The 20,801-nt window shown below is 36.4% G+C and overlaps 1 protein-coding gene across 1 annotated transcript in view; it reads left to right on the forward strand.

The window, feature by feature from the left end:
- Positions 1 to 20,801, forward strand: part of LOC145260194 (uncharacterized) — a 60,257-nt gene that overhangs the window by 24,944 nt on the left and 14,512 nt on the right. The window contains exon 6 of the mRNA XM_080118017.1: positions 18,697 to 20,525. Within this exon, the coding sequence (XP_079974143.1) occupies positions 18,697 to 20,525 (1,829 nt within the window). The remainder of the gene's footprint in view (positions 1 to 18,696; positions 20,526 to 20,801) is intronic.

Genomic DNA, 20,801 nt, shown 5'->3' on the forward strand with positions numbered 1-20,801 from the left:
AAAAAGATCTGTCGGAGTTAGACGGAGATTCAATTGGAAAAGATGAAAGCGAAAATCGAAATAAAATAACGTTCGATACAACTATTCCGGATACAGGAGATGAAAAGCGGAAATTTAGTCATTCGGACATGAGTGAAAAACCGGTAGAAACTTGTGAATGTGGGACAGATACACTGACATTGGATGAAAACGTTGAGGATTCTGTTCAGGTTGAATATTTGCCGAAAGAGAGTACTGAAAATATAAAAGATTCCGAAAGCTTTCTGGAAAAAGATCTGTCAGAGTTAGACGGAGATTCAATTGGAAAAGATGAAAGCGAAAATCGAAATAAAATAACGTTCGATACAACTATTCCGGATACAGGAGATGAAAAGCGGAAATTTAGTCATTCGGACATGAGTGAAAAACCGGTAGAAACTTGTGAATGTGGGACAGATACACTGACATTGGATGAAAACGTTGAGGATTCTGTTCAGGTTGAATATTTGCCGAAAGAGAGTACTGAAAATATAAAAGATTCCGAAAGCTTTCTGGAAAAAGATCTGTCAGAGTTAGACGTAGATTCAATTGGAAAAGATGAAAGCGAAAATCGAAATAAAATAACGTTCGATACAACTATTCCGGATACAGGATATGAAAAGCGGAAATTTAGTCATTCGGACATGAGTGAAAAACCGGTAGAAACTTGTGAATGTGGGACAGATACACTGATATTGGATGAAAACGTTGAGGATTCTGTTCAGGTTGAATATTTGCCGAAAGAGAGTACTGAAAATATAAAAGATTCCGAAAGCTTTCTGGAAAAAGATCTGTCGGAGTTAGACGGAGATTCAATTGGAAAAGATGAAAGCGAAAATCGAAATAAAATAACGTTCGATACAACTATTCCGGATACAGGATATGAAAAGCGGAAATTTAGTCATTCGGACATGAGTGAAAAACCGGTAGAAACTTGTGAATGTGGGACAGATACACTGACATTGGATGAAAACGTTGAGGATTCTGTTCAGGTTGAATATTTGCCGAAAGAGAGTACTGAAAATATAAAAGATTCCGAAAGCTTTCTGGAAAAAGATCTGTCAGAGTTAGACGGAGATTCAATTGGAAAAGATGAAAGCGAAAATCGAAATAAAATAACGTTCGATACAACTATTCCGGATACAGGAGATGAAAAGCGGAAATTTAGTCATTCGGACATGAGTGAAAAACCGGTAGAAACTTGTGAATGTGGGACAGATACACTGACATTGGATGAAAACGTTGAGGATTCTGTTCAGGTTGAATATTTGCCGAAAGAGAGTACTGAAAATATAAAAGATTCCGAAAGCTTTCTGGAAAAAGATCTGTCAGAGTTAGACGGAGATTCAATTGGAAAAGATGAAAGCGAAAATCGAAATAAAATAACGTTCGATACAACTATTCCGGATACAGGAGATGAAAAGCGGAAATTTAGTCATTCGGACATGAGTGAAAAACCGGTAGAAACTTGTGAATGTGGGACAGATACACTGACATTGGATGAAAACGTTGAGGATTCTGTTCAGGTTGAATATTTGCCGAAAGAGAGTACTGAAAATATAAAAGATTCCGAAAGCTTTCTGGAAAAAGATCTGTCAGAGTTAGACGGAGATTCAATTGGAAAAGATGAAAGCGAAAATCGAAATAAAATAACGTTCGATACAACTATTCCGGATACAGGAGATGAAAAGCGGAAATTTAGTCATTCGGACATGAGTGAAAAACCGGTAGAAACTTGTGAATGTGGGACAGATACACTGACATTGGATGAAAACGTTGAGGATTCTGTTCAGGTTGAATATTTGCCGAAAGAGAGTACTGAAAATATAAAAGATTCCGAAAGCTTTCTGGAAAAAGATCTGTCAGAGTTAGACGGAGATTCAATTGGAAAAGATGAAAGCGAAAATCGAAATAAAATAACGTTCGATACAACTATTCCGCATACAGGAGATGAAAAGCGGAAATTTAGTCATTCGGACATGAGTGAAAAACCGGTAGAAACTTGTGAATGTGGGACAGATACACTGACATTGGATGAAAACGTTGAGGATTCTGTTCAGGTTGAATATTTGCCGAAAGAGAGTACTGAAAATATAAAAGATTCCGAAAGCTTTCTGGAAAAAGATCTGTCAGAGTTAGACGGAGATTCAATTGGAAAAGATGAAAGCGAAAATCGAAATAAAATAACGTTCGATACAACTATTCCGGATACAGGAGATGAAAAGCGGAAATTTAGTCATTCGGACATGAGTGAAAAACCGGTAGAAACTTGTGAATGTGGGACAGATACACTGACATTGGATGAAAACGTTGAGGATTCTGTTCAGGTTGAATATTTGCCGAAAGAGAGTACTGAAAATATAAAAGATTCCGAAAGCTTTCTGGAAAAAGATCTGTCAGAGTTAGACGGAGATTCAATTGGAAAAGATGAAAGCGAAAATCGAAATAAAATAACGTTCGATACAACTATTCCGGATACAGGAGATGAAAAGCGGAAATTTAGTCATTCGGACATGAGTGAAAAACCGGTAGAAACTTGTGAATGTGGGACAGATACACTGACATTGGATGAAAACGTTGAGGATTCTGTTCAGGTTGAATATTTGCCGAAAGAGAGTACTGAAAATATAAAAGATTCCGAAAGCTTTCTGGAAAAAGATCTGTCAGAGTTAGACGGAGATTCAATTGGAAAAGATGAAAGCGAAAATCGAAATAAAATAACGTTCGATACAACTATTCCGGATACAGGAGATGAAAAGCGGAAATTTAGTCATTCGGACATGAGTGAAAAACCGGTAGAAACTTGTGAATGTGGGACAGATACACTGACATTGGATGAAAACGTTGAGGATTCTGTTCAGGTTGAATATTTGCCGAAAGAGAGTACTGAAAATATAAAAGATTCCGAAAGCTTTCTGGAAAAAGATCTGTCAGAGTTAGACGGAGATTCAATTGGAAAAGATGAAAGCGAAAATCGAAATAAAATAACGTTCGATACAACTATTCCGGATACAGGAGATGAAAAGCGGAAATTTAGTCATTCGGACATGAGTGAAAAACCGGTAGAAACTTGTGAATGTGGGACAGATACACTGACATTGGATGAAAACGTTGAGGATTCTGTTCAGGTTGAATATTTGCCGAAAGAGAGTACTGAAAATATAAAAGATTCCGAAAGCTTTCTGGAAAAAGATCTGTCAGAGTTAGACGGAGATTCAATTGGAAAAGATGAAAGCGAAAATCGAAATAAAATAACGTTCGATACAACTATTCCGGATACAGGAGATGAAAAGCGGAAATTTAGTCATTCGGACATGAGTGAAAAACCGGTAGAAACTTGTGAATGTGGGACAGATACACTGACATTGGATGAAAACGTTGAGGATTCTGTTCAGGTTGAATATTTGCCGAAAGAGAGTACTGAAAATATAAAAGATTCCGAAAGCTTTCTGGAAAAAGATCTGTCGGAGTTAGACGGAGATTCAATTGGAAAAGATGAAAGCGAAAATCGAAATAAAATAACGTTCGATACAACTATTCCGGATACAGGAGATGAAAAGCGGAAATTTAGTCATTCGGACATGAGTGAAAAACCGGTAGAAACTTGTGAATGTGGGACAGATACACTGACATTGGATGAAAACGTTGAGGATTCTGTTCAGGTTGAATATTTGCCGAAAGAGAGTACTGAAAATATAAAAGATTCCGAAAGCTTTCTGGAAAAAGATCTGTCAGAGTTAGACGGAGATTCAATTGGAAAAGATGAAAGCGAAAATCGAAATAAAATAACGTTCGATACAACTATTCCGGATACAGGAGATGAAAAGCGGAAATTTAGTCATTCGGACATGAGTGAAAAACCGGTAGAAACTTGTGAATGTGGGACAGATACACTGACATTGGATGAAAACGTTGAGGATTCTGTTCAGGTTGAATATTTGCCGAAAGAGAGTACTGAAAATATAAAAGATTCCGAAAGCTTTCTGGAAAAAGATCTGTCAGAGTTAGACGTAGATTCAATTGGAAAAGATGAAAGCGAAAATCGAAATAAAATAACGTTCGATACAACTATTCCGGATACAGGATATGAAAAGCGGAAATTTAGTCATTCGGACATGAGTGAAAAACCGGTAGAAACTTGTGAATGTGGGACAGATACACTGATATTGGATGAAAACGTTGAGGATTCTGTTCAGGTTGAATATTTGCCGAAAGAGAGTACTGAAAATATAAAAGATTCCGAAAGCTTTCTGGAAAAAGATCTGTCGGAGTTAGACGGAGATTCAATTGGAAAAGATGAAAGCGAAAATCGAAATAAAATAACGTTCGATACAACTATTCCGGATACAGGATATGAAAAGCGGAAATTTAGTCATTCGGACATGAGTGAAAAACCGGTAGAAACTTGTGAATGTGGGACAGATACACTGACATTGGATGAAAACGTTGAGGATTCTGTTCAGGTTGAATATTTGCCGAAAGAGAGTACTGAAAATATAAAAGATTCCGAAAGCTTTCTGGAAAAAGATCTGTCAGAGTTAGACGGAGATTCAATTGGAAAAGATGAAAGCGAAAATCGAAATAAAATAACGTTCGATACAACTATTCCGGATACAGGAGATGAAAAGCGGAAATTTAGTCATTCGGACATGAGTGAAAAACCGGTAGAAACTTGTGAATGTGGGACAGATACACTGACATTGGATGAAAACGTTGAGGATTCTGTTCAGGTTGAATATTTGCCGAAAGAGAGTACTGAAAATATAAAAGATTCCGAAAGCTTTCTGGAAAAAGATCTGTCAGAGTTAGACGGAGATTCAATTGGAAAAGATGAAAGCGAAAATCGAAATAAAATAACGTTCGATACAACTATTCCGGATACAGGAGATGAAAAGCGGAAATTTAGTCATTCGGACATGAGTGAAAAACCGGTAGAAACTTGTGAATGTGGGACAGATACACTGACATTGGATGAAAACGTTGAGGATTCTGTTCAGGTTGAATATTTGCCGAAAGAGAGTACTGAAAATATAAAAGATTCCGAAAGCTTTCTGGAAAAAGATCTGTCAGAGTTAGACGGAGATTCAATTGGAAAAGATGAAAGCGAAAATCGAAATAAAATAACGTTCGATACAACTATTCCGGATACAGGAGATGAAAAGCGGAAATTTAGTCATTCGGACATGAGTGAAAAACCGGTAGAAACTTGTGAATGTGGGACAGATACACTGACATTGGATGAAAACGTTGAGGATTCTGTTCAGGTTGAATATTTGCCGAAAGAGAGTACTGAAAATATAAAAGATTCCGAAAGCTTTCTGGAAAAAGATCTGTCAGAGTTAGACGGAGATTCAATTGGAAAAGATGAAAGCGAAAATCGAAATAAAATAACGTTCGATACAACTATTCCGCATACAGGAGATGAAAAGCGGAAATTTAGTCATTCGGACATGAGTGAAAAACCGGTAGAAACTTGTGAATGTGGGACAGATACACTGACATTGGATGAAAACGTTGAGGATTCTGTTCAGGTTGAATATTTGCCGAAAGAGAGTACTGAAAATATAAAAGATTCCGAAAGCTTTCTGGAAAAAGATCTGTCAGAGTTAGACGGAGATTCAATTGGAAAAGATGAAAGCGAAAATCGAAATAAAATAACGTTCGATACAACTATTCCGGATACAGGAGATGAAAAGCGGAAATTTAGTCATTCGGACATGAGTGAAAAACCGGTAGAAACTTGTGAATGTGGGACAGATACACTGACATTGGATGAAAACGTTGAGGATTCTGTTCAGGTTGAATATTTGCCGAAAGAGAGTACTGAAAATATAAAAGATTCCGAAAGCTTTCTGGAAAAAGATCTGTCAGAGTTAGACGGAGATTCAATTGGAAAAGATGAAAGCGAAAATCGAAATAAAATAACGTTCGATACAACTATTCCGGATACAGGAGATGAAAAGCGGAAATTTAGTCATTCGGACATGAGTGAAAAACCGGTAGAAACTTGTGAATGTGGGACAGATACACTGACATTGGATGAAAACGTTGAGGATTCTGTTCAGGTTGAATATTTGCCGAAAGAGAGTACTGAAAATATAAAAGATTCCGAAAGCTTTCTGGAAAAAGATCTGTCAGAGTTAGACGGAGATTCAATTGGAAAAGATGAAAGCGAAAATCGAAATAAAATAACGTTCGATACAACTATTCCGGATACAGGAGATGAAAAGCGGAAATTTAGTCATTCGGACATGAGTGAAAAACCGGTAGAAACTTGTGAATGTGGGACAGATACACTGACATTGGATGAAAACGTTGAGGATTCTGTTCAGGTTGAATATTTGCCGAAAGAGAGTACTGAAAATATAAAAGATTCCGAAAGCTTTCTGGAAAAAGATCTGTCAGAGTTAGACGGAGATTCAATTGGAAAAGATGAAAGCGAAAATCGAAATAAAATAACGTTCGATACAACTATTCCGGATACAGGAGATGAAAAGCGGAAATTTAGTCATTCGGACATGAGTGAAAAACCGGTAGAAACTTGTGAATGTGGGACAGATACACTGACATTGGATGAAAACGTCGAGGATTCTATTAAGGTTGAATATTTGCCGAAAGAGAGTACTGAAAATATAAAAGATTCCGAAAGCTTTCTGGAAAAAGATCTGTCGGAGTTAGACGGAGATTCAATTGGAAAAGATGAAAGCGAAAATCGAAATAAAATAACGTTCGATACAACTATTCCGGATACAGGAGATGAAAAGCGGAAATTTAGTCATTCGGACATGAGTGAAAAACCGGTAGAAACTTGTGAATGTGGGACAGATACACTGACATTGGATGAAAACGTTGAGGATTCTATTAAGGTTGAATATTTGCCGAAAGAGAGTACTGAAAATATAAAAGATTCCGAAAGCTTTCTGGAAAAAGATCTGTCGGAGTTAGACGGAGATTCAATTGGAAAAGATGAAAGCGAAAATCGAAATAAAATAACGTTCGATACAACTATTCCGGATACAGGAGATGAAAAGCGGAAATTTAGTCATTCGGACATGAGTGAAAAACCGGTAGAAACTTGTGAATGTGGGACAGATACACTGACATTGGATGAAAACGTTGAGGATTCTATTAAGGTTGAATATTTGCCGAAAGAGAGTACTGAAAATATAAAAGATTCCGAAACCTTTCTGGAAAAAGATCTGTCAGAGTTAGACGGAGATTCAATTGGAAAAGATGAAAGCGAAAATCGAAATAAAATAACGTTCGATACAACTATTCCGGATACAGGAGATGAAAAGCGGAAATTTAGTCATTCGGACATGAGTGAAAAACCGGTAGAAACTTGTGAATGTGGGACAGATACACTGACATTGGATGAAAACGTTGAGGATTCTGTTCAGGTTGAATATTTGCCGAAAGAGAGTACTGAAAATATAAAAGATTCCGAAACCTTTCTGGAAAAAGATCTGTCAGAGTTAGACGGAGATTCAATTGGAAAAGATGAAAGCGAAAATCGAAATAAAATAACGTTCGATACAACTATTCCGGATACAGGAGATGAAAAGCGGAAATTTAGTCATTCGGACATGAGTGAAAAACCGGTAGAAACTTGTGAATGTGGGACAGATACACTGACATTGGATGAAAACGTTGAGGATTCTATTAAGGTTGAATATTTGCCGAAAGAGAGTACTGAAAATATAAAAGATTCCGAAAGCTTTCTGGAAAAAGATCTGTCGGAGTTAGACGGAGATTCAATTGGAAAAGATGAAAGCGAAAATCGAAATAAAATAACGTTCGATACAACTATTCCGGATACAGGAGATGAAAAGCGGAAATTTAGTCATTCGGACATGAGTGAAAAACCGGTAGAAACTTGTGAATGTGGGACAGATACACTGACATTGGATGAAAACGTTGAGGATTCTATTAAGGTTGAATATTTGCCGAAAGAGAGTACTGAAAATATAAAAGATTCCGAAAGCTTTCTGGAAAAAGATCTGTCGGAGTTAGACGGAGATTCAATTGGAAAAGATGAAAGCGAAAATCGAAATAAAATAACGTTCGATACAACTATTCCGGATACAGGAGATGAAAAGCGGAAATTTAGTCATTCGGACATGAGTGAAAAACCGGTAGAAACTTGTGAATGTGGGACAGATACACTGACATTGGATGAAAACGTTGAGGATTCTGTTCAGGTTGAATATTTGCCGAAAGAGAGTACTGAAAATATAAAAGATTCCGAAACCTTTCTGGAAAAAGATCTGTCAGAGTTAGACGGAGATTCAATTGGAAAAGATGAAAGCGAAAATCGAAATAAAATAACGTTCGATACAACTATTCCGGATACAGGAGATGAAAAGCGGAAATTTAGTCATTCGGACATGAGTGAAAAACCGGTAGAAACTTGTGAATGTGGGACAGATACACTGACATTGGATGAAAACGTTGAGGATTCTATTAAGGTTGAATATTTGCCGAAAGAGAGTACTGAAAATATAAAAGATTCCGAAAGCTTTCTGGAAAAAGATCTGTCGGAGTTAGACGGAGATTCAATTGGAAAAGATGAAAGCGAAAATCGAAATAAAATAACGTTCGATACAACTATTCCGGATACAGGAGATGAAAAGCGGAAATTTAGTCATTCGGACATGAGTGAAAAACCGGTAGAAACTTGTGAATGTGGGACAGATACACTGACATTGGATGAAAACGTTGAGGATTCTGTTCAGGTTGAATATTTGCCGAAAGAGAGTACTGAAAATATAAAAGATTCCGAAACCTTTCTGGAAAAAGATCTGTCAGAGTTAGACGGAGATTCAATTGGAAAAGATGAAAGCGAAAATCGAAATAAAATAACGTTCGATACAACTATTCCGGATACAGGAGATGAAAAGCGGAAATTTAGTCATTCGGACATGAGTGAAAAACCGGTAGAAACTTGTGAATGTGGGACAGATACACTGACATTGGATGAAAACGTTGAGGATTCTATTAAGGTTGAATATTTGCCGAAAGAGAGTACTGAAAATATAAAAGATTCCGAAAGCTTTCTGGAAAAAGATCTGTCGGAGTTAGACGGAGATTCAATTGGAAAAGATGAAAGCGAAAATCGAAATAAAATAACGTTCGATACAACTATTCCGGATACAGGAGATGAAAAGCGGAAATTTAGTCATTCGGACATGAGTGAAAAACCGGTAGAAACTTGTGAATGTGGGACAGATACACTGACATTGGATGAAAACGTTGAGGATTCTATTAAGGTTGAATATTTGCCGAAAGAGAGTACTGAAAATATAAAAGATTCCGAAAGCTTTCTGGAAAAAGATCTGTCGGAGTTAGACGGAGATTCAATTGGAAAAGATGAAAGCGAAAATCGAAATAAAATAACGTTCGATACAACTATTCCGGATACAGGAGATGAAAAGCGGAAATTTAGTCATTCGGACATGAGTGAAAAACCGGTAGAAACTTGTGAATGTGGGACAGATACACTGACATTGGATGAAAACGTTGAGGATTCTGTTCAGGTTGAATATTTGCCGAAAGAGAGTACTGAAAATATAAAAGATTCCGAAACCTTTCTGGAAAAAGATCTGTCAGAGTTAGACGGAGATTCAATTGGAAAAGATGAAAGCGAAAATAGAAATAAAATAACGTTCGATACAACTATTCCGGATACAGGAGATGAAAAGCGGAAATTTAGTCATTCGGACATGAGTGAAAAACCGGTAGAAACTTGTGAATGTGGGACAGATACACTGACATTGGATGAAAACGTTGAGGATTCTGTTAAGGTTGAATATTTGCCGAAAGAGAGTACTGAAAATATAAAAGATTCCGAAAGCTTTCTGGAAAAAGATCTGTCGGAGTTAGACGGAGATTCAATTGGAAAAGATGAAAGCGAAAATCGAAATAAAATAACGTTCGATACAACTATTCCGGATACAGGAGATGAAAAGCGGAAATTTAGTCATTCGGACATGAGTGAAAAACCGGTAGAAACTTGTGAATGTGGGACAGATACACTGACATTGGATGAAAACGTTGAGGATTCTGTTCAGGTTGAATATTTGCCGAAAGAGAGTACTGAAAATATAAAAGATTCCGAAAGCTTTCTGGAAAAAGATCTGTCAGAGTTAGACGGAGATTCAATTGGAAAAGATGAAAGCGAAAATCGAAATAAAATAACGTTCGATACAACTATTCCGGATACAGGATATGAAAAGCGGAAATTTAGTCATTCGGACATGAGTGAAAAACCGGTAGAAACTTGTGAATGTGGGACAGATACACTGACATTGGATGAAAACGTTGAGGATTCTGTTCAGGTTGAATATTTGCCGAAAGAGAGTACTGAAAATATAAAAGATTCCGAAAGCTTTCTGGAAAAAGATCTGTCAGAGGTAGACGGAGATTCAATTGGAAAAGATGAAAGCGAAAATCGAAATAAAATAACGTTCGATACAACTATTCCGGATACAGGATATGAAAAGCGGAAATTTAGTCATTCGGACATGAGTGAAAAACCGGTAGAAACTTGTGAATGTGGGACAGATACACTGACATTGGATGAAAACGTTGAGGATTCTGTTCAGGTTGAATATTTGCCGAAAGAGAGTACTGAAAATATAAAAGATTCCGAAAGCTTTCTGAAAAAAGATCTGTCAGAGGTAGACGGAGATTCAATTGGAAAAGATGAAAGCGAAAATAAAAATAAAATAACGTTCGATACAACTATTCCGGATACAGGAGATGAAAAGCGGAAATTTAGTCATTCGGACATGAGTGAAAAACCGGTAGAAACTTGTGAATGTGTGACAGATACACTGACATTGGATGAAAACGTTGAGGATTCTGTTCAGGTTGAATATTTGCCGAAAGAGAGTACTGAAAATATAAAAGATTCCGAAAGCTTTCTGGAAAAAGATCTGTCAGAGTTAGACGGAGATTCAATTGGAAAAGATGAAAGCGAAAATAAAAATAAAATAACGTTCGATACAACTATTCCGGATACAGGAGATGAAAAGCGGAAATTTAGTCATTCGGACATGAGTGAAAAACCGGTAGAAACTTGTGAATGTGTGACAGATACACTGACATTGGATGAAAACGTTGAGGATTCTGTTCAGGTTGAATATTTGCCGAAAGAGAGTACTGAAAATATAAAAGATTCCGAAACCTTTCTGGAAAAAGATCTGTCAGAGTTAGACGGAGATTCAATTGGAAAAGATGAAAGCGAAAATAAAAATAAAATAACGTTCGATACAACTATTCCGGATACAGGAGATGAAAAGCGGAAATTTAGTCATTCGGACATGAGTGAAAAACCGGTAGAAACTTGTGAATGTGTGACAGATACACTGACATTGGATGAAAACGTTGAGGATTCTGTTCAGGTTGAATATTTGCCGAAAGAGAGTACTGAAAATATAAAAGATTCCGAAACCTTTCTGGAAAAAGATCTGTCAGAGTTAGACGGAGATTCAATTGGAAAAGATGAAAGCGAAAATAAAAATAAAATAACGTTCGATACAACTATTCCGGATACAGGAGATGAAAAGCGGAAATTTAGTCATTCGGACATGAGTGAAAAACCGGTAGAAACTTGTGAATGTGGGACAGATACACTGATATTGGATGAAAACGTTGAGGATTCTGTTCAGGTTGAATATTTGCCGAAAGAGAGTACTGAAAATATAAAAGATTCCGAAACCTTTCTGGAAAAAGATCTGTCAGAGTTAGACGGAGATTCAATTGGAAAAGATGAAAGCGAAAATAAAAATAAAATAACGTTCGATACAACTATTCCGGATACAGGAGATGAAAAGCGGAAATTTAGTCATTCGGACATGAGTGAAAAACCGGTAGAAACTTGTGAATGTGGGACAGATACACTGATATTGGATGAAAACGTTGAGGATTCTGTTCAGGTTGAATATTTGCCGAAAGAGAGTACTGAAAATATAAAAGATTCCGAAAGCTTTCTGGAAAAAGATCTGTCAGAGTTAGACGGAGATTCAATTGGAAAAGATGAAAGCGAAAATAAAAATAAAATAACGTTCGATACAACTATTCCGGATACAGGAGATGAAAAGCGGAAATTTAGTCATTCGGACATGAGTGAAAAACCGGTAGAAACTTGTGAATGTGGGACAGATACACTGATATTGGATGAAAACGTTGAGGATTCTGTTCAGGTTGAATATTTGCCGAAAGAGAGTACTGAAAATATAAAAGATTCCGAAACCTTTCTGGAAAAAGATCTGTCAGAGTTAGACGGAGATTCAATTGGAAAAGATGAAAGCGAAAATAAAAATAAAATAACGTTCGATACAACTATTCCGGATACAGGAGATGAAAAGCGGAAATTTAGTCATTCGGACATGAGTGAAAAACCGGTAGAAACTTGTGAATGTGGGACAGATACACTGATATTGGATGAAAACGTTGAGGATTCTGTTCAGGTTGAATATTTGCCGAAAGAGAGTACTGAAAATATAAAAGATTCCGAAAGCTTTCTGGAAAAAGATCTGTCAGAGTTAGACGGAGATTCAATTGGAAAAGATGAAAGCGAAAATAAAAATAAAATAACGTTCGATACAACTATTCCGGATACAGGAGATGAAAAGCGGAAATTTAGTCATTCGGACATGAGTGAAAAACCGGTAGAAACTTGTGAATGTGGGACAGATACACTGACATTGGATGAAAACGTTGAGGATTCTGTTCAGGTTGAATATTTGCCGAAAGAGAGTACTGAAAATATAAAAGATTCCGAAACCTTTCTGGAAAAAGATCTGTCAGAGTTAGACGGAGATTCAATTGGAAAAGATGAAAGCGAAAATAAAAATAAAATAACGTTCGATACAACTATTCCGGATACAGGAGATGAAAAGCGGAAATTTAGTCATTCGGACATGAGTGACAAACCGGTAGAAACTTGTGAATGTGGGACAGATACACTGATATTGGATGAAAACGTTGAGGATTCTGTTCAGGTTGAATATTTGCCGAAAGAGAGTACTGAAAATATAAAAGATTCCGAAAGCTTTCTGGAAAAAGATCTGTCAGAGTTAGACGGAGATTCAATTGGAAAAGATGAAAGCGAAAATAAAAATAAAATAACGTTCGATACAACTATTCCGGATACAGGAGATGAAAAGCGGAAATTTAGTCATTCGGACATGAGTGACAAACCGGTAGAAACTTGTGAATGTGGGACAGATACACTGACATTGGATGAAAACGTTGAGGATTCTGTTCAGGTTGAATATTTGCCGAAAGAGAGTACTGAAAATATAAAAGATTCCGAAAGCTTTCTGGAAAAAGATCTGTCAGAGTTAGACGGAGATTCAATTGGAAAAGATGAAAGCGAAAATAAAAATAAAATAACGTTCGATACAACTATTCCGGATAAAGGAGATGAAAAGCGGAAATTTAGTCATTCGGACATGAGTGAAAAACCGGTAGAAACTTGTGAATGTGGGACAGATACACTGATATTGGATGAAAACGTTGAGGATTCTGTTCAGGTTGAATATTTGCCGAAAGAGAGTACTGAAAATATAAAAGATTCCGAAAGCTTTCTGGAAAAAGATCTGTCAGAGGTAGACGGAGATTCAATTGGAAAAGATGAAAGCGAAAATAAAAATAAAATAACGTTCGATACAACTATTCCGGATACAGGAGATGAAAAGCGGAAATTTAGTCATTCGGACATGAGTGAAAAACCGGTAGAAACTTGTGAATGTGGGACAGATACACTGATATTGGATGAAAACGTTGAGGATTCTGTTCAGGTTGAATATTTGCCGAAAGAGAGTACTGAAAATATAAAAGATTCCGAAACCTTTCTGGAAAAAGATCTGTCAGAGTTAGACGGAGATTCAATTGGAAAAGATGAAAGCGAAAATAAAAATAAAATAACGTTCGATACAACTATTCCGGATACAGGAGATGAAAAGCGGAAATTTAGTCATTCGGACATGAGTGAAAAACCGGTAGAAACTTGTGAATGTGGGACAGATACACTGATATTGGATGAAAACGTTGAGGATTCTGTTCAGGTTGAATATTTGCCGAAAGAGAGTACTGAAAATATAAAAGATTCCGAAACCTTTCTGGAAAAAGATCTGTCAGAGTTAGACGGAGATTCAATTGGAAAAGTTGAAAGCGAAAATCGAAATAAAATAACGTTCGATACAACTATTCCGGATACAGGAGATGAAAAGCGGAAATTTAGTCATTCGGACATGAGTGACAAACCGGTAGAAACTTGTGAATGTGGGACAGATACACTGATATTGGATGAAAACGTTGAGGATTCTGTTCAGGTTGAATATTTGCCGAAAGAGAGTACTGAAAATATAAAAGATTCCGAAACCTTTCTGGAAAAAGATCTGTCAGAGTTAGACGGAGATTCAATTGGAAAAGATGAAAGCGAAAATCGAAATAAAATAACGTTCGATACAACGATTCCGGATACAGGAGATGAAAAGCGGAAATTTAGTCATTCGGACATGAGTGAAAAACCGGTAGAAACTTGTGAATGTGGGACAGATACACTAACATTGGATGAAAATGTTGAGGATTCTGTTCAGGTTGAATATTTGCCGAAAGAGAGGACTGAAAATATAAAAGATTCCGAAACATTTATGGAAAAAGATCTGTCGGAGTTAGACGGAGATTCAATTGGAAAAGATGAAAGCGAAAATAAAAATAAAATAACGTTCGATACAACTATTCCGGATACAGGAGATGAAAAGCGGAAATTTAGTCATTCGGACATGAGTGAAAAACCGGTAGAAACTTGTGAATGTGGGACAGATACACTGATATTGGATGAAAACGTTGAGGATTCTGTTCAGGTTGAATATTTGCCGAAAGAGAGTACTGAAAATATAAAAGATTCCGAAAGCTTTCTGGAAAAAGATCTGTCAGAGTTAGACGGAGATTCAATTGGAAAAGATGAAAGCGAAAATAGAAATAAAATAACGTTCGATACAACTATTCCGGATACAGGAGATGAAAAGCGGAAATTTAGTCATTCGGACATGAGTGAAAAACCGGTAGAAACTTGTGAATGTGGGACAGATACACTGATATTGGATGAAAACGTTGAGGATTCTGTTCAGGTTGAATATTTGCCGAAAGAGAGTACTGAAAATATAAAAGATTCCGAAAGCTTTCTGGAAAAAGATCTGTCAGAGTTAGACGGAGATTCAATTGGAAAAGATGAAAGCGAAAATAAAAATAAAATAACGTTCGATACAACTATTCCGGATACAGGAGATGAAAAGCGGAAATTTAGTCATTCGGACATGAGTGACAAACCGGTAGAAACTTGTGAATGTGGGACAGATACACTGATATTGGATGAAAACGTTGAGGATTCTGTTCAGGTTGAATATTTGCCGAAAGAGAGTACTGAAAATATAAAAGATTCCGAAACCTTTCTGGAAAAAGATCTGTCAGAGTTAGACGGAGATTCAATTGGAAAAGATGAAAGTGAAAATAAAAATAAAATAACGTTCGATACAACTATTCCGGATACAGGAGATGAAAAGCGGAAATTTAGTCATTCGGACATGAGTGAAAAACCGGTAGAAACTTGTGAATGTGGGACAGATACACTGATATTGGATGAAAACGTTGAGGATTCTGTTCAGGTTGAATATTTGCCGAAAGAGAGTACTGAAAATATAAAAGATTCCGAAAGCTTTCTGGAAAAAGATCTGTCAGAGTTAGACGGAGATTCAATTGGAAAAGATGAAAGCGAAAATAGAAATAAAATAACGTTCGATACAACTATTCCGGATACAGGAGATGAAAAGCGGAAATTTAGTCATTCGGACATGAGTGAAAAACCGGTAGAAACTTGTGAATGTGGGACAGATACACTGATATTGGATGAAAACGTTGAGGATTCTGTTCAGGTTGAATATTTGCCGAAAGAGAGTACTGAAAATATAAAAGATTCCGAAACCTTTCTGGAAAAAGATCTGTCAGAGTTAGACGGAGATTCAATTGGAAAAGTTGAAAGCGAAAATCGAAATAAAATAACGTTCGATACAACTATTCCGGATACAGGAGATGAAAAGCGGAAATTTAGTCATTCGGACATGAGTGACAAACCGGTAGAAACTTGTGAATGTGGGACAGATACACTGATATTGGATGAAAACGTTGAGGATTCTGTTCAGGTTGAATATTTGCCGAAAGAGAGTACTGAAAATATAAAAGATTCCGAAACCTTTCTGGAAAAAGATCTGTCAGAGTTAGACGGAGATTCAATTGGAAAAGTTGAAAGCGAAAATCGAAATAAAATAACGTTCGATACAACTATTCCGGATACAGGAGATGAAAAGCGGAAATTTAGTCATTCGGACATGAGTGACAAACCGGTAGAAACTTGTGAATGTGGGACAGATACACTGATATTGGATGAAAACGTTGAGGATTCTGTTCAGGTTGAATATTTGCCGAAAGAGAGTACTGAAAATATAAAAGATTCCGAAACCTTTCTGGAAAAAGATCTGTCAGAGTTAGACGGAGATTCAATTGGAAAAGATGAAAGCGAAAATAAAAATAAAATAACGTTCGATACAACTATTCCGGATACAGGAGATGAAAAGCGGAAATTTAGTCATTCGGACATGAGTGAAAAACCGGTAGAAACTTGTGAATGTGGGACAGATACACTGATATTGGATGAAAACGTTGAGGATTCTGTTCAGGTTGAATATTTGCCGAAAGAGAGTACTGAAAATATAAAAGATTCCGAAACCTTTCTGGAAAAAGATCTGTCAGAGTTAGACGGAGATTCAATTGGAAAAGTTGAAAGCGAAAATAAAAATAAAATAACGTTCGATACAACTATTCCGGATACAGGAGATGAAAAGCGGAAATTTAGTCATTCGGACATGAGTGACAAACCGGTAGAAACTTGTGAATGTGGGACAGATACACTGATATTGGATGAAAACGTTGAGGATTCTGTTCAGGTTGAATATTTGCCGAAAGAGAGTACTGAAAATATAAAAGATTCCGAAAGCTTTCTGGAAAAAGATCTGTCAGAGTTAGACGGAGATTCAATTGGAAAAGTTGAAAGCGAAAATAAAAATAAAATAACGTTCGATACAACTATTCCGGATACAGGAGATGAAAAGCGGAAATTTAGTCATTCGGACATGAGTGACAAACCGGTAGAAACTTGTGAATGTGGGACAGATACACTGATATTGGATGAAAACGTTGAGGATTCTGTTCAGGTTGAATATTTGCCGAAAGAGAGTACTGAAAATATAAAAGATTCCGAAACCTTTCTGGAAAAAGATCTGTCAGAGTTAGACGGAGATTCAATTGGAAAAGTTGAAAGCGAAAATAAAAATAAAATAACGTTCGATACAACTATTCCGGATACAGGAGATGAAAAGCGGAAATTTAGTCATTCGGACATGAGTGACAAACCGGTAGAAACTTGTGAATGTGGGACAGATACACTGATATTGGATGAAAACGTTGAGGATTCTGTTCAGGTTGAATATTTGCCGAAAGAGAGTACTGAAAATATAAAAGATTCCGAAACCTTTCTGGAAAAAGATCTGTCAGAGTTAGACGGAGATTCAATTGGAAAAGATGAAAGCGAAAATAAAAATAAAATAACGTTCGATACAACTATTCCGGATACAGGAGATGAAAAGCGGAAATTTAGTCATTCGGACATGAGTGAAAAACCGGTAGAAACTTGTGAATGTGGGACAGATACACTGATATTGGATGAAAACGTTGAGGATTCTGTTCAGGTTGAATATTTGCCGAAAGAGAGTACTGAAAATATAAAAGATTCCGAAACCTTTCTGGAAAAAGATCTGTCAGAGTTAGACGGAGATTCAATTGGAAAAGTTGAAAGCGAAAATAAAAATAAAATAACGTTCGATACAACTATTCCGGATACAGGAGATGAAAAGCGGAAATTTAGTCATTCGGACATGAGTGACAAACCGGTAGAAACTTGTGAATGTGGGACAGATACACTGATATTGGATGAAAACGTTGAGGATTCTGTTCAGGTTGAATATTTGCCGAAAGAGAGTACTGAAAATATAAAAGATTCCGAAAGCTTTCTGGAAAAAGATCTGTCAGAGTTAGACGGAGATTCAATTGGAAAAGATGAAAGCGAAAATAAAAATAAAATAACGTTCGATACAACTATTCCGGATACAGGAGATGAAAAGCGGAAATTTAGTCATTCGGACATGAGTGAAAAACCGGTAGAAACTTGTGAATGTGGGACAGATACACTGATATTGGATGAAAACGTTGAGGATTCTGTTCAGGTTGAATATTTGCCGAAAGAGAGTACTGAAAATATAAAAGATTCCGAAAGCTTTCTGGAAAAAGATCTGTCAGAGTTAGACGGAGATTCAATTGGAAAAGATGAAAGCGAAAATAAAAATAAAATAACGTTCGATACAACTATTCCGGATACAGGAGATGAAAAGCGGAAATTTAGTCATTCGGACATGAGTGAAAAACCGGTAGAAACTTGTGAATGTGGGACAGATACACTGATATTGGATGAAAACGTTGAGGATTCTGTTCAGGTTGAATATTTGCCGAAAGAGAGTACTGAAAATATAAAAGATTCCGAAAGCTTTCTGGAAAAAGATCTGTCAGAGTTAGACGGAGATTCAATTGGAAAAGATGAAAGCGAAAATAAAAATAAAATAACGTTCGATACAACTATTCCGGATACAGGAGATGAAAAGCGGAAATTTAGTCATTCGGACATGAGTGAAAAACCGGTAGAAACTTGTGAATGTGGGACAGATACACTGATATTGGATGAAAACGTTGAGGATTCTGTTCAGGTTGAATATTTGCCGAAAGAGAGTACTGAAAATATAAAAGATTCCGAAAGCTTTCTGGAAAAAGATCTGTCAGAGTTAGACGTAGATTCAATTGGAAAAGTTGAAAGCGAAAATAAAAATAAAATAATGTTCGATACATCTATACCGCATACTCATGGTAAAACCCAGAAATTAGGTCATTCAGAAATTACATTTTCGCTGATGAAAACGTCTGTATATGATGAACACGCCGGAAGATTGAGTGAACGCATTTTGGGAAAGAGTTCTGAAAATATGGAAGAATGCGATACCATTTCTGAAGAAAATTTCTTTGACATTAACCAATGTTCATTTGTATTTGTCGATGAAAACGATCTGGATCCTATTCACAATGAAGATTTTACAGAAGAGATTACTGAGCAGGTTACAGATTTCTGTAATATTTTAGTAAATGATCACAGAAACTTTTACCAAATTACATTTGAAAATGATGAAATAGAAAATCATGCACCAGTAACAATAGATACAACAGTTCAAGATTCACCATATCGAGCCAGGGAATTTAGCATTGTCAAAGAGGTATCAAAACTGCCAGAAAACACGAATTTTGAAGAACGCATAGAAATTTTGAATGAAAGCATTCGGAGTTCTGTGAAAAATGAATATTTGACACAAGAGAGTACTGATAATATAAAAGATTGCGAATACTTTGCAGAAGAAAATCCTTTGCAGCTAGAGATAGATTCAATTGGAAGGAATGATCATTTAGACTTTCACCAAAATTCAATTAGAAAAGATGAAAGCGAAAATCGAAATAAAGTAATGTTTGATACAACTATTCCGGATACAGCAGATGAAAACCGGAAATTTAGTCATCCAGAAATTACAACGAAACTGGTAGAAACGCCTGGATGGGAGGAACGGAATGCAACATTTAATGAAAGCGTTCAAGATTCTCTTCAGATTGAATATTTACCGAAAGGGAATACTGATGATATTAAAGATTTTGAAAACTTTCCCTTAGATGTAGACGCACATCCAATTGAAAAAGATGACCCGTTAGACTTTGACGAAAATTCAAGTAGAAAAGCTGAAAGTGAAAATCAGGATATACTAACGGTTGATGCAACTATTTCAGAAACAGCATATCAAGTGGGAAACTTAAATAAAAGTACAGATTTTTCACTGAAAAATGCAACGTCATCGTATCCAATAAAGCAAGTTGCAAAACGTCCGGTTATCGTAGTTAATGAACTTAGTACGCCATCTGGATCACAGCAACTTACGGAAAATCAAGACTCGGAAATAGAATACTCCCCCAATCTTGAATCCTCAAAGAGTTTTAATACCAATAGTAATTTCCAAGAAAGTGCTAAAGATGCACCCGAAGATTTTCAATTACAAAAAGGAATAGATGGAGAAAATCGGGAACATCTTCCGCTTGTGTACAGTGCTGAAGAAGGAACTTCCGAAAACGTTGAAATGGGTGAACGAAGAACATTGGACATTACAGATCCTGTTAGTTTGCCGGAATATTATAACAACTTGTCTAGAGATTCCGCAGAAAAAATTGGTGTGAATGACAGACGCTTCGCCGATAGTCGGCACAGGACAGTCATATTTCCGACAGTCGCATTCAAATTTGAAGTAAGTCACCTTCAATTTTTATGATATTTGATAAGAGGGCCAATATAGTTTGCTTGAAGCATTGTTTAGTGTGTATGTAAAGAAAATTCAAATTTATGAAAGGATAAACAATGCAGAGGTGTAATAAATTGGCACAAACTGAAGCAAATTAAGATATAACAGTGGAATAAGCTATGTAGTTTCCCCTTTATTGATCCAATATATGTGTGCATATATATATATATATATATATATATATATATATATATATATATATGACTTTAGCAAATAGGGTGC

The sequence above is a fragment of the Euprymna scolopes genome, chromosome 36, assembly GCF_053919585.1.
Source record: "Euprymna scolopes isolate OS-2025 chromosome 36, ASM5391958v1, whole genome shotgun sequence".
NCBI lineage: Eukaryota > Metazoa > Mollusca > Cephalopoda > Sepiida > Sepiolidae > Euprymna > Euprymna scolopes.